Source organism: Lissotriton vulgaris, chromosome 10, assembly GCF_964263255.1.
Source record: "Lissotriton vulgaris chromosome 10, aLisVul1.2, whole genome shotgun sequence".
Classification (NCBI taxonomy): Eukaryota; Metazoa; Chordata; class Amphibia; order Caudata; family Salamandridae; genus Lissotriton; species Lissotriton vulgaris.
Window position 1 is genome coordinate 87,126,077 of NC_141698.1, and position 27,778 is coordinate 87,153,854.

The 27,778-nt window shown below is 45.2% G+C and overlaps 1 protein-coding gene across 1 annotated transcript in view; it reads right to left on the bottom strand.

Moving 5' to 3' along the window:
* The window catches only part of PRKAR1B (protein kinase cAMP-dependent type I regulatory subunit beta), a 516,439-nt gene that overhangs the window by 215,064 nt on the left and 273,597 nt on the right, over positions 1–27,778 (bottom strand). The window contains exons 6-7 of the mRNA XM_086940549.1: positions 11,895–11,941; positions 9,229–9,387 (exon numbers count right to left, since the gene is read on the bottom strand). Coding sequence (XP_086796675.1) covers positions 9,229–9,387; positions 11,895–11,941 — 206 coding nt within the window. The remainder of the gene's footprint in view (positions 1–9,228; positions 9,388–11,894; positions 11,942–27,778) is intronic.

Below are 27,778 nucleotides of genomic sequence, written 5' to 3' on the forward strand. Positions count from 1 at the left end.
CAGTTTTTCCCGTTTTTTTGTTTTTTTTAACTGCGGAAGGCTCCATACACAAAACATTTCTGCTAGTTGTCATGTCTTACTTCTGACTTGGGTGTGACTTCTGAATTCTGGATTTCCAGGCATAAGAAACAAGCATTTGCAATACAACGGTCTCAGCTTTAGTTAAGCTTAAGCAATTCTGTTTGTAATTCGGTCACTTTTAGCTTTGCTTTTCTTAGTGTTTTTGAAACGTTTATGTACATACCATGCATATGTATGTATAGGTATGCATGCATTAATATTGGTATTTATTTAGATATGCAGTTGTTTATATATGTTTATATATGTATGTGGATATATATATTTATACATATATATATACATATGCATGTTATGTACATGAAAGTTTTACAAACACTAATAAAAGTAAAGCTAAAAAGCCACCTGATTACAAACAGAATTGCTTTAAGTGTAATAAAGATGAGACCTACTGCATTTTTAATGTTTTTTCACTAGTGCCTTTAGGCAAAGAGTAAAGGGTTGGAGTAAGCTCAGGCTGTTTTTTCAGTGTGAGAAGTAGAGAGTGATTAGAGAGTGAGTAGTATTGAGTAGTAGAGAGTGAGTAGAGAGTAGTAGAGAGTGAGTAGAGAGTACAAGAGAGTAGTAGAGAGTGAGAAGACTGATGAATAGGGGGGGTGGATGAATGATGGTTGGATGGCTGGATGTAGGTGCCAAAAGTTGGATGAACAGGCGGCCATGGCACGGGCATGGCATTAACTAGGATGACGTATGGTGACGTTTTTTGGTAATCCCGTGGTTTAAGGGGCATGTTTGTTTTAGCCAATAATTTAGTAAATCCTTAACCATTCTTTAAAGTTTCTCTTAAACTTTCTCGGACAGCTGGTGGCAATTTATGTATTTTGTGCCATGAGTTCTTTTGTAATGGACATTTTACGTGATTCGTGAACTGATGTTTTTGGACCGCTTTGCTGAGCGCTCTCACCCAGGTGGTGCTAATCCCAGTGTAATAAAACCATAAACTGACAGCCATCACAATGCTAATTACTGCCAGTCTGAATTTTTTTCTGCAAGCTCTGAAGGATCGTGATGGCGAGTTATCATTATAATTGCAAGTTATTATTTGTCATTCTTTCAAAAGTCTGCGGGCTGATCGTCCTCGGCGGGCTCCCAGCGGCCCCGGGCGCCATTTTGGGTTGGGCAGGCTACGCGACCAACACCATTGCCACACCCCCCACGCTCCTCCTCTACTTAAACGGCCACTATGCGTCAGCGCAGCGGACGAGCGCAGCGGGCGCGACGTCGGCGCGCCGGAGTTGCGCCTGAGTTAAGCCCGTCTGCGCCCGTCCGCGGCCGGACTGGACCAGGGGCCATTCCCCCTGCTTCTGACCTTATTTCCACCAGACTTACCTACTCCTGTTCTTCCTTGTGGAGCTTACGACCTTCGCCCGGTACTGACTGCTCTTGCATACGCTGTCAGGATGCTCCTTAATCCTGCCCCGTATGCGCTCTGGTTCTTACATCTCTTTCCTCGGAGCTGTGCATTCCACCCTCTCCCTTTTGGAATACCACTCCTCGCCGAGTGACTGCACACTCATCAGATTCCCGTCCTGACCTTAGTTTTATCAGTCTTAATTGCAGATCTCTGCCTAAACACAAGAGGGACATATTTGACCTTCTAGTATCCTCAAGTCCTTCTGCCTTGTTTCTTACTGAGACCTGGCTCAATGACTGTTCTGGCCCTGATATTGCCACTGCCCTCCCTGATGAATACACCTTTGTGGGGCTTAACAGAACACTCAAAGAGGGAGGTGGCATTGCCATTATTTATAAGAGGATCTATTCCTGTAAGTGGGAAGACCTTGACATCCCTAATTGCGAGGCAGGTTGTTTTAAGTTACTATTATCTCCGAATTTCACACTGTCCGGTGCTCTTCTGTATCGCCCTCCGGGGGCGGCTGGCGTATGGGCAGCTGCTCTCCCTGAGCTAATTGCTCCTTTTTTGCTGGAATCCACCAATTTTCTGTTATTAGGTGACCTGAATATTCATTTCAATAGCACTATGTGTCCAATTAGTACTCATCTTATTCAGGACCTTGCTGCCCTCAATTTAAGCCTCCTCAACTCCGGCCCAACTCATAAAGGCGGCAACTTACTTGACCCAATCTTTACCAATCTGGACACTGTAACCTGCCTACCTCCCAGACCTATCATCTGGTCTGACCATTTTATTGTGGAGTTTCACATTAAGACTGCGCCTTGCCCCTCTTGAAATCTGCACTCCCTTAGAACCAGTAGAAACTGGAAAAAACTTAATCCGGAGCAACTTAATAACTGTTTGGAGAAGACCTTGCCTCCTCTCTTAGACATCACTACTGATGATGTGGGCACGATTGGTGCCTGGCTTACCTCTGCAATCGACTCTTGTCTCCCGGCACGTAAATGCAAACAAAACTTTCTCCACCCCCCTGCCGCCTGGTTCAACGACCATCTAACAATAGAGAAATCTTGCTGCAAAAGATTGGAACGTATTTGGAGGGCTAACTACTCCCCTACAGATAAAGAAAAATATAAACTTGCACTACGTAAATACCATTCTTTATGCAACACCGCCAGGGCCAATCACGTCAACTCCACGATACTGAAAGCCCAGAATCGTCCCAAAGCCCTATTTAACGCAGTACAGGAACTTTCCGGAATGTCATGCGCTTCCAAAGCCCCCTGCTTGGACACCACGCAATGTAATTCCTTGGCTGACTTCTTTACGGAGAAAATTGACAACATCTACGCTGGCTTTGGAGCTACACCACCTGTTTCATCCAGCTCCTCCATGCAGAGCCTAGACCAACTACCTTTTCAGGAAGACTCTGCACGGTCCTCATTTCCTCTGGTAGATAAATGGGAACTCATCTCTATGCCTTCTTTTCTGAGTCTGCTGGCGGGGATCAAATCCGGTTCTCCCATGGATCCTATGCCCCCCCAGATTCTCTGTACCCTAGCCACCTCCTCACTCTATCCTATTTTGGCTCTCTTTAATACCTCTCTCATTGAGGCTATTGTCCCTAATGTTTGGAAGCATGCAATGGTGGTCCCGCTCTTAAAAAAGCTAATGCTGATCCCAGCAACCCAGCCAACTTTCGACCCATCTCCTTGCTTCCCTGCCTCTCGAAAGTGCTGGAGAAACATATCAATCGTCACTTAACATCTTACATTGAATCGGGGAACGTCCTTCATCCTTCCCAGTCAGGTTTCAGGGTGGGCTTCTCCACGGAGTCCACTCTCTTGGGAGTCACGGAGACCGTCAGACGCCAGGTAGATGGAGGGGAGACGGTGGCACTCATCCTTTTGGACCTGAGTGCCGCTTTCGACACCGTCTCCCACTCCATCCTTCTTTCTGCCCTGAAGTCTGTTGGTATCGGTGGCTCTGCACTTGCCTGGATTTCCAATTTTCTTTCAGATCGCACTTTTCAGGTTTTCTCCGCCTCCTCTGTGTCCTCTGTTCATAATTCCCCTCATGGTGTTCCCCAAGGTTCTATTCTTAGTCCTTTGTTTTTCAACCTTTATGTTAGACCTCTTGCTTTTCTTGCTGAACAATCTGGGTTATCTATTTTTTCTTACGCAGATGATACTCAAATCATCTTTTCTCTCTCTTTCAACCAACACTCTCCCTCATCTTCTCTTCGTTCTGGGCTTATTGATATCGCCAATTGGATGCTGACTAACAAACTGAAGCTGTACGGCGATAAAACGGAGCTGCTCTTGTTTGGGCCGGACTCCGCTCTCTGGGGCCCACAACATTGGCCTCAGCATATGGGACCGCTGCCAGTCCCAGCAACAACAGCACGCAATCTCGGGGTCCTCTTTGACAATCAGTTATCTATGAGGCAACATGTGGTCAAAGTCTCAGCCACCTGTACTACCATCATCAGGTGGCTGAGGAAGATCACATGGATGCTTCCCTCAGGCACCCAGAGGTCAGTAGTCCAGGCCTTAGTGACATCTCGGCTGGACTACGGGAATGTACTTCTACTAGGTGCCTGCAAAGAGGTCACCCGCAAGCTCCAAGTGGTCCAGAACATGGCTGCCCGATTACTCTGCAATCTGCCTAGAACTGCCTCAGTCTCTGCTTCCCTGCGCAGCATGCATTGGTTGCGCATAGAGTCTAGGTCCAAATTTAAAGCACTATGCTTCATGCATCGCATCAAAGCTGGAAAATACCCTCACTATCTATCCTCCTTAGTCCATCTCTACTGTCCCTCCCGCACTCTCAGATCCTCAACTCAAAGCAGATTCTGTGTTCCCCGTTTCAAGCGGGCTAGAGTTGGTGGGCGCTCGTTCTCCTACTTGGCGCTCTTGCTCGGAATTCGCTACCTGTCCCTTTGCGGTCGGAAACTTGTCATCTCAAGTTCCGCAAAGGAGTGAAGGCCTGGCTGTTTTCTTTGTAACCTTTTTCCTTCACACTCCTCTGCTTCTGCTTTCCTAGCGCCGGGAAACCTACGGGTAGCTGAGCGCTGAATAAACTCATATATAATAATAATAATAATTTGGCTGACGTTCAAGCAAGCGTGTCGTAGAATACAATCAACAACAACCACACACACAGGAAGACCTTACACACACACACACAGATATACATGCACATACAAAAACAAATATTGTGTCTCTCTCACACACACACGCACGCACCCAGGAATACCTTACACACACACACAGATATACATGCACATACACAAACAAATATTCGGTCTCTCTCACACACACACGCAGCACCCACACACAAGCATTCAAACACACAGATTCATCCACACCCATGTACACGGGCAGCACTGCTGTGAAATCACAGGTCTCTCGTTCAGAGTACACAAGCCCTTCCCAGAAGATGTCTGGATGTCGGACGGGCACGTTTTGGGAGGGGGTAGCGGCGAGAGAGGTTTTGGGCGCTCCCTCCAACCTTTACCGAGATAGCTGATGAGAGCGTATACCCCGCAAAGCTCTGCATCGGAGTATTAATTGTCTGGGTCCTGGTGTGGAAACACAGTTTTCTTCTATAGTGCTATTGGTTCTGTCACAGCTGCGATAATGTATAGTACAGCTTTATGCATTTTAAAATGGCTTTCCGCTACGGATCGCCCACGACAGAAGCTGCGCGAAGAGCTGAGAGGGGAGCAGGGAGGCCGATTACTAACGAAAAGGTCAAATTGATGAACGACCGTGTCTAAAAATACTCCGACGCTGCCTGCAGAATTAAAGGCATTCAGTGACGCTGCAGTGAGGGACATAGAACCCCACTTTGAGGTGATTTTTATTTACAATACGGTGGCCCCCCTCCAGCATCCTCATCAACGCAAGGTTCCTGATAGAATAAGAAAGGAACTTCACACTGGAATTAAACAGACCAGAAGCTCTACAAATTGAGTGACTTCGATCCAAACCTCCTCTAAATTCAATAAGAGAGGAATGTTAAATAATTAACTCACAGAATTGTTTGTCCTGAAGAAGGTGGTATCGTTTACACACCGAAACGCTGCGTCGACAACTTCAACAACTGTGATTCCTTGATCGTTTTTAAATTGTGTATTTTTTATTGACTTTATTTTTATATTGAAAATGTACGTGATATTGGGTACTATTATCACGCTGTATAACATTGTTTTAAGTGATATGTAATAAATTGTATATTTTTTATAACATACACACTGTTTAGGATTCTTGATTTGTTTATCATATGGTTTTAACTGTATTACACTGTACATATTTTGAACAAACCTGGCATTTTGAGATATAGGGGAAATACACTAAAGGGTTCTTATCAGTTGAGTGTTCTTGGGACTTCCCCCATTTCTTTCCTCTTACTCTCCTTGTCCCAAATTGCACTGTAAAGGAGGCCTCCCTCGCTTTTTTACATACTTGTGGAAAGATGGCTGCCCTGTACCACCTCGGGCGCTGCTTTCTGTGGGGCTGTTTGCATTGGGTGTTTGCACGGCCTTGTACTCGGCACCTGAAGAGAAATAACCCACAGTGCCAGTAAGTGTTTGCTGCTGAGAAGTGCCTGTACTCCCTACTAGTCCTGCAACCTTTCTGGCCTTCTCCCTTTGAATGGTAGAAGTGCAGGTAGCCAGGGCCTGGCAGCGTTGTGCTTGGTTTATGCTCCTGTGCTTTGCAGCAGAAGTCTTAGGAAAGGTGTAGCTCCTTGCAGTGCAGGCCAGGCGCTAGGCGCTGGTGCAGAGCGGGGAACGGATCTTCTGTTAAGAGAGTGCATTTTCTTGCCCAGTCAGACCCTCGCACCCTGTAAACATCACAAAGAATAGTAAATGTCCCACGGCTGAATATTCGAAATCTCGCTGTGAGAGGCATACAGCCGCCATGTTTTGCATAAATCAAGTGTGTTCAAACCACCTTTCCATTTAACAGAGGGCGCCGGCTCGGAAAATGCAGATCTTGGTAGCACTGCGCGATGCCTGCATTCGAGCAAGTAGACATTGTATGTGATAAACCTATGCTAACTCCAACAGGCGTGTCTTCCTGGTGTGGAAACGCACTTTTCTTCTATAGTGCTATTGGTTCTGTCACAGCTACGATAATGTAAAACAACGCCATCATATTTAAGTAAAGTTACTGAAACAGTTTGTTATCTTTTGAATTTAAATACACAAATCCCCGCTGATGACGTATCAATAACCACAAGTCGTAAATGCGGGCAACTGAATATTTGCCGTCACCACTTGACCAATATTGCTCAGAACTGCCCCCTCGTTACACTGAGCACACGCAGGAGTGGTCCTGGTGCACCACAGAACAACACTGTACTACAGACCAATTATGGCCCAGGAAATAAGGCCCGTTAAATACACTGCATAACCCCAGACAGATGTGCGCAGTGCGGGCTTTGAAGTCGGGCTGCTCCTTTCCTGCAGCTGCGTTTCCCGCCTCAACCGAGGCTGTTGCATTAATGTTCAGACGTATCTTCTACGGGGGCCTTAAGTCACCCTTTCTGTGAGATCCGGTGCTGTGCAGGGCATGAAGTACAGAAAGTGGGCGAGAAGCGTGTGCGATTGTTGAAGGTGCCTGAAAGCGCTGCCCAGAGCAGAGATGGTTCCGCTTGGTGCCTACATTGGGTTCTTTTTCACTGTGAGCTTTTCCGTGGTATTACTTCCACTTCCAATGAGTGTGCCCACTGCGAGGCTTTACGCGCGCAGCTTCGATTTGAGCCGCGATTAGTGGGTTGGGACTGCTTGATACATGTTTGCAGTCAGAGAACATCCGTGCTTTACAGATTTAGATGTAGACCGAAAACAGACTTTTCGCAGTTTTTTCCTCCTTTTGCATATTCCATGCAATACAACTATTTATGAAAAATGTTATGCTATAAACACAGCGATATGGAGCACCGGAAAATGCAAACTGAAGAACCTCGCGTTTATTACAATGTTGCAATTTTGCGACATGTAAAAATGTAAAATATTTAATATTGAGTGCATCATGTGTTCGGAGTTTCCGAAAATGGCCATAAACATGTTCTCATTCTAAAATGCAACCAGTTAGCACTGCGAACTGTCCCAGTGAAAAATGTTATGCTATAAACACAGCAATATGGAGCACCGGAAAATGCAAACTGAAGAACCTCGCGTTTATTACAATGTTACAATTTTGCGTCATGTAAAAATGTAAAATATTTAATATTGAGTGCATCATGTGTTCGAAGTTTCCGAAAATGGCCATAAACATGTTCTCATTCTAACATGCAACGAGTTAGCACTGCGAACTGTCCCAGTGTCCTTGACTTTACGAGAAGTAAAACAAGGGCAGAAATGACTACGAGGAGGGGGCGGAAAGGGAGGGAACAGACGCCCACCACTAGAAAAGGGGCGGGACTTAAAAAAAAAGACAGAAACGCCCACGGATCGCATCAAGCCGGGGAAAAGAGTAATTGACACACATCTCTTCCAATGGCTATCCTCCATTTACGAAGCTAGCCAATGGAAGAGAGAGGCGGGTTAAAGCCCCACACTGTTGAAGTCATGAAATCTTCGGCTCCGACCCCTCACTGCTTCGCAGTGGGACGGTAGCCTCGACCTAAAAATTACCCACAGGAAATTACATTTTTGAGAGTGGTTTGCCAGGGTTTGAATATTTCAAGTGAGCTCAGGGCATGGCAGTCTTGTGGCAATGCCACCCTATAATCTTCAACTTTATGTCCGTAACCTTCAAAATATACCAGCCCCTATCTAACAAATCAGTTAACAGAGTTTCAGGGGTCCTTCAATATGCTACAAAGACCCTCTAATGTAGTCTGTAGAGAAATGTTACAGTGCACCTATAGTCAATGTTAACCTTATTTGTGGAATATTGCCAGTGGCCTTTCAGATACAAGCAGAAAATGTAATCGCACCCCATAACACATCTCTTTTGAGAATCTTTGCTGAAGTGAAGCTTCTAATGATGCTGAATCCATATGAATAGTGACGCTCAACAATGCTCCCTTTGAGATCAGATGCCTCCATTAAATTTACACCTAAATCTTAAAAGATGGCCGCCTCCGGCCAGCAGGGCAAACACCTGCCAAGGCATGTAAGCCACTGGACATAATTGTGGAAGTTGAAGTCGAGGGGGGAAGAAGTATCCCTTTCAAATGTGTACTCTACCCGGTTATGCCTTTGTTTATATTCAAGCAAACCTTTGGTTGGCATCCAGTATTTTGGTTTGTTTCCAGTACCTCCACAACACGCTTTTCCTATTTGGTTCATGATCCTGATGCCCAACCCTGGCTTTCTCTCTTTCTATAAAACAGTCAAAATGCTATTAATGACTCCACATAATGCTCCTTGTATAAATAAACTACTTTGAAATTTACTCAAAGGTCGTCCTTAATGCATTTTAAATCGTATAATTAGGTATAAGCGTTCACAATTGGGAGAAATCAAAAGCTTTAGAAGCCCAAAGCCAAAATGGCACCATACAAAACACCGAATAAAAAAAAAAAGAAAGAAAAGAGAAGCAGATGACGTTATGTATGTTTATTCCCTGTGGGAAAAGGCAATGATGTTCTTTGGCAAACTGTAAACATTCCCAATGCCTACAATAAAGGCATAAAAGCCACACCACTTTATTTGAGTAACTCGAACCCTTTGAAACGTTAAACTACACATCTCCATTTTGACGTGGTTGTTCCATGACCTCTCATGTTGCTGTAAAAGGTACTAAACAAAACAAGCCCTGAAACTTGAGACTCACCATTAGAATGCGTCTGTAGCTGTCTCGGTCTATACCCCACAGTTTGAGGTCTGTCTTGGCTTTCACGGTTGCTGCTCTTGGAGTGCCATAGATTAATGCGAGCTCCCCAAAGCTGCCTCCTTCTCCGATGCTGGTGACCCAGGTGTCGTTCACATACACCTACACAACAAGAAATGAAAAGAAATGTGTGATTGCTGCAGTATTTTTAATGTTTACTTTTACATCCCGCATTCGTGACCTTAAAGTCCTGAATACTTCTTATTTGACCATAATCATTTGCTGAAAAGAATTAAAGCAACACGACAGCCTCCAGCAGCTTCCGTACTCGCTGACAAAAGAAGACTTCCCTCTCTGGGGTAGGATTTCAAGCCGTGTTACATCTGCACAAAGGATAAATTTAGCCTCCATTTGCGGCTGCTTTGACTTAGGGTGGCAGGTTTTTCTTCTACAGGCAAATCAAATGACTTTGACTGAACTGTCACAACTTTATGAGGACTATCAAATGCGAACGATTTGATGCTGACCGGCGTTGTGTGTTTTGAAGAAAAACGGACCACCTGCATATTTCAACAAGTATTGGCAAAGCCAATAGGTCTGGTCTTTTTCGCCCACAATAAGGCAAAAACAGTGATGTAGTTGTATCATTCCCAAGGCATGCTCACATAACCACATCCTGTAGAGCAGCCTGGCATGAAATGGCAAACACTGGGCACTTAAAAAAATAAAATAATAATAAAAAACGTTAAAGGACTGCGAGGAGTTCAGGGACCAACAGAGGAGTGAGTGGGAGAAGGAGTATTTTTGAGGAAGAAACAAAGTGGGCGGTGAGTGAGGGAGAAATGATAAAGTATTCGAGAATGGGCCAACAGGAGGCCAACAAAAAGAGTAAAAAAGGCAGTGAGGGGTGGAAAAACCAGGCAAAAGTTTGTGGGAGGGATGAGAGAGCAACATTGAGCGCACAGTAGAGGAGGGTGGTGGGGGAGAAGAGCACATGGGGGAGAAAGGTAAAAAATGTGCACTCTTATGGCGTTCTGAAAGAAAAAGAATGAAAGAGCTCCCCGAAAGTGAGCAGTTGAAGATTAAAAGTCAACCAATCAAAAGAGAGATAAATAGGGTATGCTCCAGGGGATGGTCAAACAGAAGAATAGGAAGGTACGTCATTGAATATACAAGCAACCATATGAGAGTGGCAATATCACCAACCAATAAAAACTAATGAATGGGCTCACATTAATTATTTGGTATGGTATACTATAAGCTTTCACATAACAGGTAGCTAAAAGAGCTCTGTGGTAGTCAAGACGGAAAAATCATCAGCTAGACCATTACACGATGCAACTGATACACAAAGTTATTCGCAAACCAAGTTGGACTTGGGCGCACATAAAGCTTATTTTAGTAGTGTAAATTCAAATTCTTTATTCAGTGCCAAGTGATTTATTCCCATGTACTACTACAACAGTTCAGTGAAATATTAAGGGTGAGCAAATTAAGAGGAAAGAATTAAAAAGTTCAATTGCAAAGTATTTTTGCGTATATCTAACTGTAATACGTCTACAATTATATATATTTTGCATGGGAGGAACTTGGAATGTTCAAAATAATTCCAGAACAACTCATGTGAAACTTCATCTGTCAGTACTACTGGAATCCTCTGTGAATTCCAAAAGGTTCGAAATTGGCTCCAAATCTAGGAGTAAACCTAGTGGTGCATGCATTTAACTTTTTTGTTTTTTATCATGTTAAATAACATTTCTTTGCAGTTTTATGGTGAACATTAGGATCATTTGCACAATCATGACTGGATGATTAACAATGATCCCAGGAGATCTTGTGAGAAAGGTGTCCCTGCCCCAGATACATATTTGGACCTACATCTAGTGGAGCTATCAATCACTTTACCCCAAATATGCTGGAACTGGAGTTCCAGTAGCAAACTAACCCAATCCTAAATTTGGGGGAGAGGATTTGCCTACATGTAAACAGTAGAAACTGGTACAAAGTTACATAGGAAGATATTTTAGTAAGGTCGAGATTCTGAGAATCTAGATTTTGGAGTCCATGTTTTTGCAGTTCCAAGTTTTTGCTTCAAAGAACCTCAAAGATCATTTGGACCTTCTTTGCGAGTTGCAATTTCCCACCTGGAGGTTTAAATCTAGGAGGGATACTGCTCTGGTCATTAAAGGTAATCCATAGTCCCTGGACCTAATAATTCCAGGTCTGGAGACACTGAGCCCGATTTAACTAGTCCAAATCCATATCTGGTGAAATAGCTCCATGGGCAGGGGTAGCAGCTACGGACAGGACCACAGCCTGCTCTCCACTTGAACCCTGTAGCAGAGGAACCGGAAGGCCACAATCAAAATAAACTCTACTACTTCCCAGAGCAAGTCCCTTCAGAGGGAAATTACAAAGGGTGTGCACATTCCATGGTAAATGAAATACAGTCTAAACTGATGAGGGGCACATTTACATACAAATGTGTGCAATGGATTCCACGTTTTATATACTTAAGCTTATAAAATATAGTCATAAATCCTAGTAAAACACAAAACACAATCAGACGCTGTTATGTCACACTCTGCAAAAGTATTAGAAAAAACATATCAATGTAGGTGTGGAATATGATGAAAAAAGAAGCAAATGTAAATTAAAAACAAACTTACATCAACTTCTCCTTGGTCAATTACGTAGAAATTATCCCCCTCGTCCCCTTAAAGCGGAAATACAAATAATATTAAAGAATGTAAATTGATATTGAAATAAAACAAATCCACATTTACAATGTACAAAATGTATACAAGTCTTATATATATTTCTTTATTTTTCACAATGTTAACTTTTTAAGTAACTTTGATGATCACATGATGAACAGCTTTCACTTTTAATGTCTAATCATTTTATAATGTACTGTAATAAAGGAACTGCACCATTACATTTGTAAGACAGAGGCAGACAGAAGGTTCATTTGATACACTGAGCTTTGGAGAGCCCCTCAAATAAAGATCCATTGTAAACAAAAGCAAGGCCATGATTCCCAAGGTAGAGCTGAACATGTGTTGTGAAGGAACTTGGTTCATTGTGAGGACGAAAGGCAGCACAAAAAGTGATCATCAGGTCATTATTCAAAACCTTAACAGTAGCAAATGGTAGATCATGAAGGATATCAATAATGCGTTCTAAGCAATGGGATACTTTACAGAATCCAAGCAATGCATCTTCACTTCATAGAGTTATGCATCAGTCGTAAGGGAGACGGTGCAAATAAGGTACCCTTACAGTTCCAGTTTTTGCAAAAAAAAGGTGATAATGAAAAATGGTGTAATGGGGTAAAATTGGAGGCACATCATTTTTTTTTAATAACATTTTTTTTTATTTTCCAGAGTAATAAACCAATAAATGTTACAACGCACTTATACATTTCAAAATCAGAATCATTACAGTACTAATACCATCATTTGCAGATAATTATAACTATATTTTGATGCGCAAACGAGTAAAGCAATAATAAAGAGAACAGTTTACATGCTTTTCACCCCATGTCCTCAGCTATCTAGTCATTAGCAACAGGCATCCCTTCCCGATTTATCAATCCGTTTTTCCAGTTTACAACTGGATGCCAAATCTTCCTTCCCAGAGATCTGCCTCTTTTTCCCTTTCTATCATATATTGCTTTTTCTAAATTATAAGTTGATAATAACCGGGCAATCCACATCTGAAAGGTTGGTGGGACCCTGTCGAGCCATGATATTGCTATGCAAATACGAAAAACTGCGGCCAACATAAATATAAACTCAAAAGGAGCATCCTCAGTTCCTACCGAGACCCCCAATAGTAATAGCTCATCTGTAAGCTTAATTTTAAGTCCCAACGATACATCGGAAAATTTCTCAATCTCTTTTTTAAGGGAAAACAATTGTGGGCATTGCGAAAACATATGAATGATGTCTACACGGTCGGAGTCACAACGTGGGCATGTTATTCCAGTGTTGCCCCCCCATTGTGCAATTCTGGCTGGGGTATGATAAAGCGAGTACAGGGTCTTGTAATACTGTGACTGTAGGGAAGCAGAACATAAAACCGTTCGGCCCAGATCAAGGGATAACTGAAAACCTTCTGACTGTAACCCCAGTTTATCCGCCCACTTCCTGACATATTTCTCTCTATCATCGGATTTATATGTACACAATTCTGCGTATAAATATCGAATTGTACAATGAGAGCTGCCCTCTATATAGTCCATTATGCGACAAGTCCCAAAGCCCAACGTTCCTCCCTGTTTATTTGACAGATAGCTTCTGATCTGTAAATATTTTGAAGAAGCTATTGTTTGTTACCTTGAATTTGCTTTGGATTTCTCTAAACTGTAGGATTTCCCCCTGTTGGTTCGTAAGGTTCCCTATCTTCTTAATCCCTTTATTATCCCAGTCCCTCATCATCATATCCCTGAAGATATCACCAGGTAAAGATCTGTTTGTATACAACCGTGTGTAGCTATTGTGTCTTCCTAATCCCATTTTCTTTGTAACACCTTCCAGATACTATAGGCAGCTTTTAAAGTTTTGAACCTAGTATGCTTGAAGTAGCTGAAATCAATTGTGTTTAAAAATCCATTTTCAGCCCCTTCTCCCAACAGTGCAGTATAGACATTGGTGTATCCCTGTGTACCTTCTCCTAACTCTGTGCCGCCACCCCCTATTAGTCCCTGGAAATATTGCATAGCTGTGGCCCATTAATAGAAACGAAAATCAGGTGCTCCCCAACCCCCCTTTTCTCTTGGTAGTGTTAGGTGTCGATATGCTCTCCTGGTTTTACCATGTGCCCAAATAAATTTGTTTAAAATTGCTTCTATTTTGTTAAACCAAAAATGATCAAAAAAGAGTTGGATTGCTCTAAATAAGTACAAGAATTTTGGAAAGGTAGTCATTTTGATCACATTTATACGGCCCATCAACGTCAGATGAAGCTTATGTATCCTTTCTGTGTTCTCCTTTACTTTATTTACTAGTGGTTTCATATTTATCTCTACCAAATTGTCTAAATCTGCAGTAACTTTTATTCCTAAGTATGTGGCTACTTTGACAACTCTGATGTCTTGATAAGTCATATAGTTGTTTTGTACTATTTGAGTTTTCTCACTGTTAATTCTATATCCCGAAATTGCTCCGAAGCCTGCTGCTTCCCTCTCTATCTCAGGAAGAGCAATATCTGGATTGTTTGTAATTATGGCCACATCATCCGCATAAGCGAATACTTTATAGCTAATATCGTGTAGCCTAATTGGGAAGATCCTACAATTATTTTCAAGTCTGCGCAGAATAGGATCAATATACAGGGCAAATAACAGCGGAGATGCAGGACAACCCTGCCTTGTGCCACGTTTAATTTGTACTGGGTCAGTATATCCTTTGTTGATCCTTATTCTAGCATTCGGTTCTGTGTACAATGCCTGAATTGCCTTAATATATCCATTCCCCAGCCCAAACCATTTCATTACTTCCCATAAGTATTTCCAAGAGACCCTGTCGAAGGCTTTCTCTGCATCCAGAAATACGGCAGCGACAGGGTCCCCTGCAACTCCCATGGCATCTAAGATAGTGATCATCTGCCTCGTATGCTGTGTGGTCCCCTTCCCTGGGATAAACCCGTGCTGTGATGTGCTCACCAAGTGCTCTATAATCTTACTTAATCTTTGTGCAAGTGTTTTAGAATAAATGTTGGCGCCTGCGTTCATAAGTATTATCGGGCGGTATGATCCAGGTTCTAGTGGGGGTTTACTTTTCTTTAATATTACAATAATATCAGCCCCTCCCCATGAAGGTGGAATTGATTTACCAGACTGTGCCTGCAAAAGAGTTTCATGCATATCCTTTCCCAATACGTCCCGAAAGGTTTTATAGAACTCTGCTGGAATTTGATCTGGGCCTGTGGCTTTTCCAACTGGGAGGGTATTTACAGCTCCCTGTACTTCTTGTGCTGTAAATCTGAGCTCTAGTTTTACCTTCTCCTCATCTTGTAGCCCTACACAGTGTATGTCTTTCAAATATTCCGTGATCTCTTGTTCTGTGTTTTTAAGTGTCTGATCGTAGAGTTTGGTGTAAAACTTTCTAAAAACCTCCTGTATATCTGTTAACTTATTTACTACCTCCCCTGCCTCATTCTTTATTTCCTTTAGTTGCCCTGCAGCCAAGTTCTGCCTTGTTCGGATCGCAAGAAGGTGTCCAATTCTTTCATTATACTCATAGCTTCTCTCCTTTTTAGCTAAATAGTTAGCTGCCGTTCTCCTCACTATACTTTCGCTTGCGTCTGCTTTATTCAGCTCTATATTTAACAGTATATCTTCCAAAGGATCTTGCTTAGAGATGGCTAATATTAGGCACTCTTCCAAATCCGTTAAATCCCTTAACTTTTTAGCCATTTCCTCTTTCTCATTTTTAGTCCTTTGTAGCGTATAGCATGGGGTTTCCCCCCTAACTCCCGCCTTGAAGGCGTCCCATACCATACCAGCCGAGGTTGAACCTCTGTTAATCTCCCAGAATTGGCTAATCCAAATTCTCATTCTATTCACATAGTTTTCATCTTTTAGGAGCCCTCTTTCAAAAGTCCAGTTGTAGGACTTTCTTTCCCCCCCGTCAACCAACGGAAGAGTTAACACAAGAGGATTGTGGTCCGATAATAACCTCGGGAGCCTATCTAAATGGCTATTGCCCATCAAAGAATTGGAAATCCAGAAGTAGTCCAGTCTGGCCACCAATCTGTGCGGTGCCGAATAATATGTGCTCCCCGTCCCATGTGGGTGTTTATAAGACCAGACATCAGTTAATGCATTATGATAAGCAAGATTACAAACTGCTTTACAAACTTTCTTTTTTCTCCCTCCATATATCCCTCCTCCCGTCAAACCCAAACCCATTAATCCATTAACATTAAAATCCCCACAGCAAATAATCGGTTCAGGCCACAAGGGTAATTCATGATCTAAAAAATCAAAAACCTCCGGGTCGTCTTCATTAGAACCATATACCGAGACAATAGTACAGAATCCTGCCTTTGATTCTCCCTCAATCATAACCCATCTCCCCCCCTGATCCTCTTTTTTCCTCTTTACTATGAAAACCCCTTTTTTTGCAAGTATGGCCACCCCCTCGTCTTTCTTTCTTGTCTGGTATAGGCTAATACCTCGAAACCTATTTGCTCTAACAGATATTTGTTATTTCCCTCTATGTAGGTCTCTTGGAGGCATATTATGTCTAATTTCAACATTCTTAACATGGCAGAGACTTTCTGTCTTTTTCCTCCATCATTTAATCCACAGATATTTATAGTGGCTATCCTTATCGCCATCTTGATTTATTAAACCTTTCCTTCCTGCAATTCCACTCAATATTTTTATAACCACCTGCAAATAATGCTCCCTCCCAAAAAACCCTACGTTCGTGAACTTTGTATACTTCCTCTCTAAGTGCTGTACTTGCCACCCTTACTTCCTTCCCCCCCTGCCCCCCTAGCCCCCCTCCCTTCTCCCCCCCTCTGAGATCCCACCCCCCCTCATTACAGGCAAATAGGTCAATTATGACCTATGTGTAGCCTCTATAGTCTGTAGTGTCGCCTCTCTCCCCTACCCATCCCTCTTACCTAATTCATTCAGCTTACAGTAGTAGTCTATCCATACATGTAAATTAACCTATGGCGTTTTAGGTGGACTTCTTCCTCTGTTATCCCTCCCCCTATGCTGCTCAGTAAGCTCTGCCAGAAATTCTCCTGCTTTAATTTCTGAGAAAAACATCCTAGTATGCCCCTTATTGATAACTTTTAATCTTGCTGGGTATAGTAGGTATGCTTCCACACCTTGTTTCTGGAAGGGGGTAATCAATTGCCTTAGCTTCCACCTTCTCTCAACTGTGACGTGGCAGAAGTCAGGCCTGGCAAAGAATGTAACGCCATCGAATGTTTTTCTTGACTCTGGCCTGGCCCTATCCATAATCTGTTGCCTTGCAAGGAAATTCCGTAGGAACACAAGCATTGCCCTGGGTAGTGTATTCTGTTGACCCCCTCGATTTTTCTTTATTGATAGTGGATATCTATGGGCTCTTTGGACTTCCAATTCCCACTTCCACTGGGACTCCGGGAAGGCCCCTTTCAAGAGTTTGATCACATACCCTCTGGGATCTTGCCCTCCAACCCTTCTTCAAGTCCCAAGAGTCTCACGTTGTTCCACCTTTGGCGATTTTCAAAATCTTCGATCATCCACTGGAGATCCTCCACTATCTTCCCTTGTTCGTTTTTGAAGACCTGCCAGTCTGTTACCTCATCTTCCATCCTCCCCGTTCGCTCTTCCACCTGTGTAACCCTCTCCTCCACCTCTTCATATTTTCTATTCAATTTTCTGAGTGACGCCTGAATCTTTTTCGTATCACGCCTTGCTCTCCGGCTTTCTACCCTGGCTTCAGACTGCATCTGTTTAAGCGTGCCAAACATCATCTCCATTGTTACATTCTGGGGCGTAGCCCTAGGTGGTAGCCCGCCATTAGCCCCTTCTCCTTGCCCGCTTTCTTGATAAGTCCTTGAGGTGGCTGAGTAGTCCCATGACAGTTTTTTGTTCATACTACTCATAGACCCTCGTCCGTTTCTTCTTGCACCAACTTTCTTTCTCGTTTGCGTACTTATATCTCTAGAGCCCTTACTTGTATCTGAGCCGGTAGTAAGATCAGTAGAGCTTTCCTCCTCCTGCTCGAGGTCACTAATATCGGTGGAGTCAGACCCTTCATTGACTGAAAAGAACTCAGGAGACCCCCCTCTATTGCCTTTGCTCCCAGCTCGCTCCTGCTCCTGTTCCTGCTCCTGCTCCTGCTCTTGCTGTGATTCAATGCTTAGCAAGCTTCCCCATTTAGTTTCTGGAGGTTGGTTAGTATGAGTGTTAAGTCCCGCTTCCACTGTCAGTAGGGCATCTAGCATCTGAATATTATTTTGTCTCTCGATTTCCTCTAGAGCCCCCAGAGGCTCCTCAGCGGTCCCCAATGTTCCCTCGCTCACCTTTGCTGCACCTTTGCTCACCTTTGCAACCCTCTCCTTTGAAACCGGCGCCTTCCGCGAGATGCGTGCTGTCTTCCGACGTGTCTGCCGGTTGCCCGGCAACTGTAGCACCAGCGCCTGCGTCCTCGAGGACGGCTTTCTCGGTTTTCTCGATTTCCGCATTCAGCGCGGCTGGATGCTGACAACCACCGTCCCAAGTTTGGGGAGCTGGGGGCGCTTTGGCGGCGAAGGATTCTGTCAAGGTAGGCTGCCTCATGGCATCCTTTTGCGGGGGAGGTTGTATCCGATGTGATCTGTTTCCTTCGGTATCCTGCGGGGGTTCTTTCTGTGCTTTGCTTAAACCGGCCGTAGAAAGCCTCGTCTCTGGTTTCCTTTCGGCTCTGTCAACTTTTCTTTGTTGTGGAGCCTTTGAGGAACGACTGGTAGCATCCGCCTGCTTCTTAGCTCCAGTGAGTACTTTTGGCGTTGCTCCTGATCGTTGGTCATCGCGCATTACCGAACCTTTATTCGTCCCGGCTGCAGTTGGTGGCTTTTCTTTATCTTGCTTACTGCGTTGTGATATCGTGGTGGATATAGTGAAAGCACTGATTATGCTTCTCCAGTATTTATTCCAAGCCTGTATCGCCGCTAGAGTTGTTTGACTTAGCCGTCCCTTGCCGATTGTTCCAGCTGTGATACAGTGTATCAGTCCATCCAAAAACCGCATCCCTGCATTCAAACTACCAGCACCATAGTATCAGGGTAGGAGAGAGAGTGAAGTGCGACTTCACTCTACAGCGCTACAGCGACCATCTTGCCCCACTCGGTCACCATGCCCCACTCGGTTACGCATTGCCCGGAGGCACATCATTTATAATGTGGCGGCAACAAGAAGCCAGCTTCCCTACAAAGGATAATCAGAAAATTACAGAAAGGAAAAAAAGTCAAGCGATACGCCACAGTTAGAATGTATTATCACAAGGAGGACATGCCTATTAAAGGATTGAACCTTGAATACCCCTTCTGAATATAAGTGGTCTTAATTAATCTTCGTGTAACTATGCTACCTCTATTTATGTGAGAAGGAATTCTCCTAGGAATAAGAGTTAGCACATCAGCAGTACATTACATGAATCCAAACTCTTGCACAAATTGCAGAAGCTTTTGAAAAACTAGAGAACAAAAGTGTGTTCTTCACAGCATAAATCTCAGTTTCAATCTTTTCCGTCTATTAGAATCAGAACGCTGAGGTCTTGCTCACCGAAAATAGTGAAGAAATATGGGTTAAAAGAGATGACTATTTATGTGGAGAACTTTCATTGTAGGTGAGTATTTAGTTCCCTTTCTCTGGGTCATCGCTATAGTTACACATTATGTAATTTGTGCATTTACATAAAGTACTAGTTACTTACCTTCAGTAACATTCTTTCTGATGGCTACTCTATCTAACCGCAGATTCCTCACCTTTAGACTATCCCAAAGTGCCAAACTGGATCCAGAAGAATTTAACAGAACTGATCCAGAGAGCTGGTATGTGGCGCAGTTCAACTCCCATTTACTTAGTTTCTCCAGGGTAGAGATGGTTGAGCCGCATATATGCACCTCCCTGCTTACGACATCAGTTTCTTTATTAACTATACCTGCGCCCTAATGTGCAGAGCCCAACAATAATCAGAGATACTAGTGTGCATATCTCCAATTTGGAACCTTAGTAGATGGAAAAAGAGACCATTCCATAGAACAGGAAGGAGGGAAGGCAGTGAGGAATCTGCAGTTCGAGTATCCACCAGAATGAGCATTACCAATGGTTAAAAACTGTTCTTCTGATGGATGCTTCTGACCGCATATTACTCACCTTTAGAACAGATACCAAAGTCGTACCTTCTGGAGGCGGTGGGGATATGGAATGGCACATACCAAAAAATCCTACAGGACCAAATGGGCAAAATGCCCTTCATGTCAGACCTGGCAGTTAATGCAGTATTTCTTTGTGGTTTGTGTAAGGATGCCGACATCTCAGCTTGACAGAAGTCAAGGGCAGGCACTTTGCGTGGAATGGAAGCAACCTTGGCCTCGGTGGGATAGGCCTCAAGCCCTCCGAATGTTGTTTCTTGGAAAGCATGCATCAGATCTTATTTCAGAGGACTACACATCCTGACAAACTCATGGTCTGCATTGCCTCGCCACTCTTTGCACCAGAAAACCCCATAAAGAGGTAACGGTCCACCTGAAGTTCTTTGATGCAATCAATTTAAAGGCATAACACTCATTTGGAGTTCAACCAATGGAAACTCTTCTCTTTCGAGGGGTGAGGCAAAGCAAAGAACGTTGGAGAGTAATGAAATGTTGGAAACAGATATGACTTTTGGAAAAAAGGCCGACCTTGTCCTGAACATTACTTTGTCTGGGAAAAAATGGTTAAAGTCAGTTGTCCCGAGAGAGCCTGGAGTTCACTTACATGAGTCAAAGTCAACGCGACCAGAAACACAGTCTTCGGAGTCAAAAGACGTACTGAACAGCAGTGCGTTAGTTCAAATGGCGTGCACATGAGAAAAGTGAGGACCAAATAAAGATCCCACTGTAGCATCACAGTGGTCTTAGGGGGGAAACAAATGTGTCAAATCTTTTAGAAACCTCATCACAACAGGTGATTTGAACAAGGATGCCTGGTCAGAAAACATAAAAAGGCTGAAAGAGCCAATATATAGCCCGCAATGGTGCCCACTGCAAGTCTTTACTGGGCCAGAGATAAAACAAATAACAAGACATCTGACAGTTTGGCAGCAGAAGGTTCAGACAGCGCTTGCAACACCATACTACAAACTTGTCCCGGCGTTGAACAGACTTAGTATAGGGGTACCTGGTAGCCGGGACGACCGCCACAATTTCGGAAAGAAGATCAAACCCAGTCAAGTGCTGCCATTCAATCTCCATACATGTAGGTGCAGATTATGCATATTCAGGTGCAGGACCCTGCCCTGCTGCTGCGACAGAAGGGCCTCCAGAAGCGATTGCCTGATCAGAGTACAGATGCACACTCTCAAAGTTCCAGGTCCCATATTCTCCTTGGCAAATCTAAAGCCACTAGGATGACTTTGGCCCGGTCTTTCCTGATCGCCTTCAGAACTCCAGCAGGAGAAACAGTGGTGGAAGAGTGTACAGGAGTTCTGTGGTCCACTCTTACCTGGAATGCATGTCAGAGAGACAGTCTTCTTTTCAAAACTTCAGCACGCAAAGGTTTTGACGCAATGCGTTTTCAGCAGTGGTAAAAACATCAAGCTAGAGTTCTACCCATTTCTAAAAGATGCCCTTTGCCACCTTGGGGTGTAATAACCATTCATGATTCGCCAGTTGATGCCAACTGAGTTTTATCCACCCTGGCATTCAAAGATGGCACCATTTGGTTCATGACCAGGGAAATGCCTTGAAGCTCTAATCAGCTCCTGGCACAAGACCCCTAACTATCCTCCTTTTTGCAATACCACATGGTGGAGGTGTTGTCCAGGAGAACCCGAACTAGCCTCCTTTTGGTGGACAAGAGGAAGTCTTTTGGCAACGGGCAAGGCCTGCAACACCAATAGGTTGATGTGGAGACAGGTCTCTGTCACTGACTAGGGTCCTTTGATCTCCCTATCTCCCAAATGACCTCTTCATCCCAGCATGGGAGGGGCATGGATACGGGTCTGCCACTGGTCCAATGCAGTTGAGCAGCTACCACTGCTGAGCTTTAGTGATCTCCTCCGAAACCTTGATAGAATTCAACAGGTTCCCATGATGCTGGGTCTAGAGTGACTTCAGGTTCCGTTGCAGAGCCTGCATATGCCACCTGGCATAGTCGACTAGCAGGATGCAGGAAGCCAATAGGCCTAGAAGCCTCAATGCAACCCTTTAGGACTAGGCTGAAACATTGGGATCATAGCCAGAATGTCCTGGACTTGTGAAGGAGGGAAGGCCCAAACTGCACTGTATTCAGAGTGGCAGCAATTAAAGAATTTAGGTGGGACTTAGGCACATTTATCGTGAAATCCAATGATGTCAGGAGGTAGGGGAAAACTGGAATCTCCAACAGTCGGAAGTGTGCTACAACCACTATCACTTTCGTAAACACTGATGAAGCTGAAAAGGGGCCTTGCAAAATTAAAATACTCCGGGTCAATCTTAAACTGCAAGTAGCGTCTGTGGGACTGCAGTACAGGCACATGAAAGTAGGTGTCCTGCAGGCCCAAAGGTGCAAATCAGTTGCCAGAATCCAAGGCTAACAGAACCTGGGGCCAACGTGAACATCTTGAATTTGTCTTTCTGAAAGAAAGCGTTCAGAGGGCATAGGTCAAAAATGGAACAAAGGCCTCTGTTCTGATTCAGCACGCAGAAATAGCAGAAATAACAGTCTGTCCCTATATCCGAGACCTGAGCCCACTCTATGGCCAAAAATGCCAGCACCTCTTGGTGCAAGATGGGCAGGTGCCCCTCTAAAAGACGCTCTGATGCGGTTGGTTAGGTTAGGCAGGTCTAAAAGGAATAGCAGGACATAGCCTCATTGAGCGATCTGTAAGACATACTTGTTGAATGCTTTCTTTTGACGCACTTGGTAAAAAGAGTCCAACCTGACTCTCACAGGGTGGTCGTGTGTCACTAAGGATAGACTATAGTGGATTGGACAGCTGATGCTGCAGGAGAGAGGACTGGTCAGTGCGCTGCCCCTGGTGGCCTGGGCGTTGTCGGCTTTATCCCCTACCTCGACTTCCATAGGAGAGGGGTGCCCATAGGGTGGGGGTAATCAGGATGTTTGGGGGCGGGGAGGTTGGGCCATGGCATGGGCGATACGGCAACCATCTTGAAGTGGTCTTGAATGTCAATGTGAACTGTCAAGGACACTGTCTTGCAGGGGTAGAAGGGCTGAGGGAACGTGTTGCAGCATGGCTTTCTATATGGTGCTGAACACTGAATAGGTCTTCTATCCAAACTGGTGAACTCCACCGAATGGCATGTCCATCAGAGAAAATAGCATTTCCTAAGAGAAGTCCGTGGATCTTAGTTATGTATATAGCAATAGGAGATTGCCCTGTAATCCCACCTGGGCAAAGGATCTATGAGACAGAAAAGTTGGTCACCTGTGGGAATAGATAGTTGACTAATTAAGCCAGTAAGCCACTGGTCTGGTCTAGACTTATAAAATAATATTTATTATCCTTTTTACACAGCGAGTCTCCAAACTCCTAGGCAGGGGTACATAAAACAGTGTACATACATATAACAGTGACAAAACAAATATCTATTCACAACTCAAAATTATACATATTTTTATCTATACATAACTCTTCGTAAATCACTAACAAAAATAAATACAAATACAGTGTGACATCTGCACCTCTCTTCCCCCTTCCTTATTTAATGGCGGCCGCTGCAGGTGTGAGAACAGAACCTCTGACCTCCTGGCCAGAGTCCCTGCTCCCTGCCCCAGCAGCTTTGCTGTAGTGCCGTTGCCGCCTACACCTCTGCTGGAAGGTGTTGGTGGCCCATTTTCTGCCCTTCGTTTCTGGTTACTTGTCTTTTTTGTGCCTTATAAATAGTTTTTGTGCCTGGTAATTGTTTAGTGCATTTGCTTTTTTGTGCCTTGTATATTTTTGCCTGTTTTTCGTTCCTGTGCCCTTGTTGTGTCTTCTGTGCCCGTTTCGTCGCCCACTACTGCTGCCCCCGCAGTCCCTCCCCCCTGCCGATTCCCGCTCCCGCTTCCCAGTTGTGCGTCCCTTCCCCCTTCCCTATTTAACGGCGGACGCACGCAGCGGGCGCGCAAAAGGAAAGCCTGTCTGCACCCGTCCGCAACCCGACCATGACCAGCGCCAGGGACCCCCTCACCGAACACACACAGCTACAACTCTGCCCTCAGAGCACTTAACCCGGGAAGAAACAACAACTGCCAGCTGTCCACGCTGAACTAGGTGGGCGGAAAATCCGTTCCGCTCGCGGATTTTGCGGATTTTCGGGAAATCCGCAATCCGCGAGATTTGCGAATTTCCTGCAAAATCCGCAAATCCGCGAGCAGCGGATTTGGCTCGCACTGCTCGCACTGTTCGCGTGAGTTCGCGCCCCGCGAATAAGTGCGAATAAGTGCAAAATTGCAGAAATACGCTCTTAGCAAAACTGAAAGTAACTACTTACCAGGTTCAAAAGTTCAGGCTCATCATTAGTAGCCATTTTCTGTAGTGCTTCCTGAGGGGCCCCTCCAGAGTTCAGTTGCAGGTTGCAACTATTATGTGACCCTGCTCTGAACCTCAGAATAGTTACATATATGCCACAAAGGTCCTGAATTACAGCTAAGGGAGACAAGCAGGAGCCAGGCTGGAGGTTCAAATCCATTATTCAGCCCCTAATTCATTATTGTCAGTTGGGGCAGGGCAGGTGTTGTAACTAATTTTGCAACAATGAAAGCACTTAGCAAGTTCAAAAGATCACTAATCAGGAAGCACTAAGGAAGCAGGTGCCAGCTAAAAAAATATTCTGTGACACATTAATCAGCCCCAAATTAATTCAGGTCACTTGAGGCAGGGAAGGTGTGCTTGTTGCCACAATAATGTACACTGACTGGACAACCAGAGGGTGCTGTGATGAAACAGAGGGTGGCATGGGTGGGCCAGAGGGTGGCATGAGTAGTCAGAGAGTGGCAGTGGTGACAGAGAGTGGCAGTGATGAAGAAGAGTGTCCCAAACAGGCTGGACACGTAGAAACAACAAGTTCGCGAAACTTGCGACCCGACAGGTAAGTTCGCAATTTGCGACATTGTACAAAACCCTCGCGAACTGGCAGAAACCCGCGCAAACACAAAAAAAAAAAAAATCCGCAAATTCGCGGAAATTCGCGGATTTTGCGGATTGCGAATCCGCAAATCCGCAAAATTCGCGAACGCGAGATCCGCAAAATTCGCTCATGCTTACGCTGAACACCACCCACAGTCAGTTCTCCAGCCGCCAAACCTTCACCACCCCCACACCACTACTAACACCACCCCTATGCTGGACGCCAATATTACCGAAGCCCAAAGTGCATCCTCCTCAACGTGCTCTCCCAGCACAGGCACGATGAAGAGATCTGGGACCTCCTCGACACCCTCTCGCCAAGCATCGTCTTCTTCATGGTAATCAGGACCAACGCCTCCTCCATGCCCAGGAGGAAGACTTGCCATTGCACACTAGAACTCCCTCTGATTCTCCACCATGAACGACTCCACCACCACCACCGAACACCTTCACTTACAGATCATAACCAGCCCTAGAACCACCCTAAGCGGCACCCTCGCATATAGGCCCCCCTGACCTCGAACAGCGTTCGCCACTACCATCACCGACGTCCTCGCATTCCACGCTATCGCCTCCACTGACTACATACTCATCGGAGACCTCAACTTCCACCTCGACAATCTCAATGACCCCAACTCCTCCACCCTCCTGGACAACCTCACCAAACTCGGACTGCAACAGCTCGTCACCACCCCCACCTACAAGGCAGGACACACCCTCGACCCCATCTTCACATTAGGCAACAACATCCGCTTCAGCCACACCTCGCAGCCCCTTTGGACGGACCACCACAGTGTTAACTTCCACGTCAACAAACCCACTGCCCCCAAACCTACACCCCACCCACTATGAAGGAACTGGAGCAAGGTCACTGAGTAGCACCTCTACTCCACCCTCAACCGCGATGCCCCCTTCACCCCGACCAATGTCAACCTCGCCGTCAAAGAAATACACAGATGGATCCCCAACTGCGCAGACAAACTTGCACACCTTCGCATCCCCGACCGACAGCGCCCAAGGAAGGCCACCTGGTTCACCACTGACCTCAAATAATCCAGGCGCACCTGTAGACATCTCAAATCTTCGGAAGAACGCACCACATACAAGAACGCCATGACAGAGAACCACCAACTCACCTGATCAACCGAAATGACCTTCATCCAGAACAAGATAACCGCCAACTTAAGCAACTTGAAGGAACTCTTCAGCATCATCCAAGAATTCTCTAAACCCCCCAGCGAAGCCATGGACACCACCCCTTCCAAGGACCTCTGCAACAAGCTCTGCAACAAGCTCAGCACCTACTTCCAACTGAAAATCAAGTCCCCCAACGACAAATTAAATGAACTGACATTGGACAGCGAAACCACGCACTCCCCCAGCAGCGCAGACAATCCATCATCTCCTCCTGGAACCCAGCCACCACAGAAGACACTGAATCAACCATGAAAGGCATCCACTCAGTAGCACCCACGGACCCCTGCCCACGTACATCTTCCACAGAGTCACCGCCGCCAGCGCACCGGAACTACGATGCAACCATCAACACCTCCTTCAAAACCGGCGTTTTTCCCGACGACTGGAAACACGCAGAAGTCAGGCCCCTTTTCAAGAAACTCTCCCCAGATTCTTCGGGCCTCAAGAACTACCAACCTATCTCCCTCCTGCCATTTGCAGCCAAAGTCACCGAAAAGACCGTCAATGCCCAATTAACTAAATTCCTCGAAGAGAACTCCATCTTCGACCCCTCCCAATCCCCATTCTGCTGCAACCATAGCACCGAGACCACCCTACTCAAGGCCACAGACGACATCCACAACCTCCTCGACCAAGGCCATACCGCGGCCCTGATCCTACTTGACCTCGCCACAGCATTTGACACCATCTCCCACCACACTCTCACAGCCAGACTCCACGACACCGGCGTACAGGGCTCTGATCCTTCCTCACCGGCAGTACCCAAAGAATCAAACCGTCATCTTTCACACAGAGATCAACTGCGGAGTACTCCAAGGATCATCTCTCAGCCCAACACTCTCCAAAGTCTACATGTCCTCCTTGCCACCAGGGTCAGACAGCACGATCTCAACATAGTCTCCTACGCCGATGACACAAAGCTCATCCTCTCCCTCACCAACGATCCCGTCACCACTGACTCACGTTCCAGGAAGGAATGAAGGACATTGCAGCCTGGATGAGCAGCAGCTGCCTGAAGCTCAACTCAGAGAAGACAGAGGTCCTCGTCCTCGGACCCTCTAACACCGCAAAGGACAACACTGTTGGCCCAACGCCTTCAGCAGCCCCCCCACACCCACAGACCACGCCCGAAACCTCGATATCGTACTCGACTCCTCCCTCTCCATGACCCGACAGGTCAACGCCTTCGCCTCCACCTGCTTCAACACCCTCCGCATCCTTCGCAAAACCTTCAAATGGATCCCCCAAATCAAGAAAGAACGTCACCCACGAACTCATAATCAGCAGATTGGACTACGGAAACGCCCTCTACGTTGGAATTAACAAGTCTCTGCTCCGCAAACTACAGACCATACAAGACACTGCAGCCAGACTCGTCCTCAGCATCCCTCAACAAGAACACATCTCCCAACACCTCAAGACCTCCACTGGCTCCCCATCGAGAATAGAGTAACCTTTAAGATACTCACTCATGCCTACAAATGCCTCCACAATACCAGATCCCAATACCTCAATGAAAGAATATCCTTCCAAGTGGACCCAAAAGA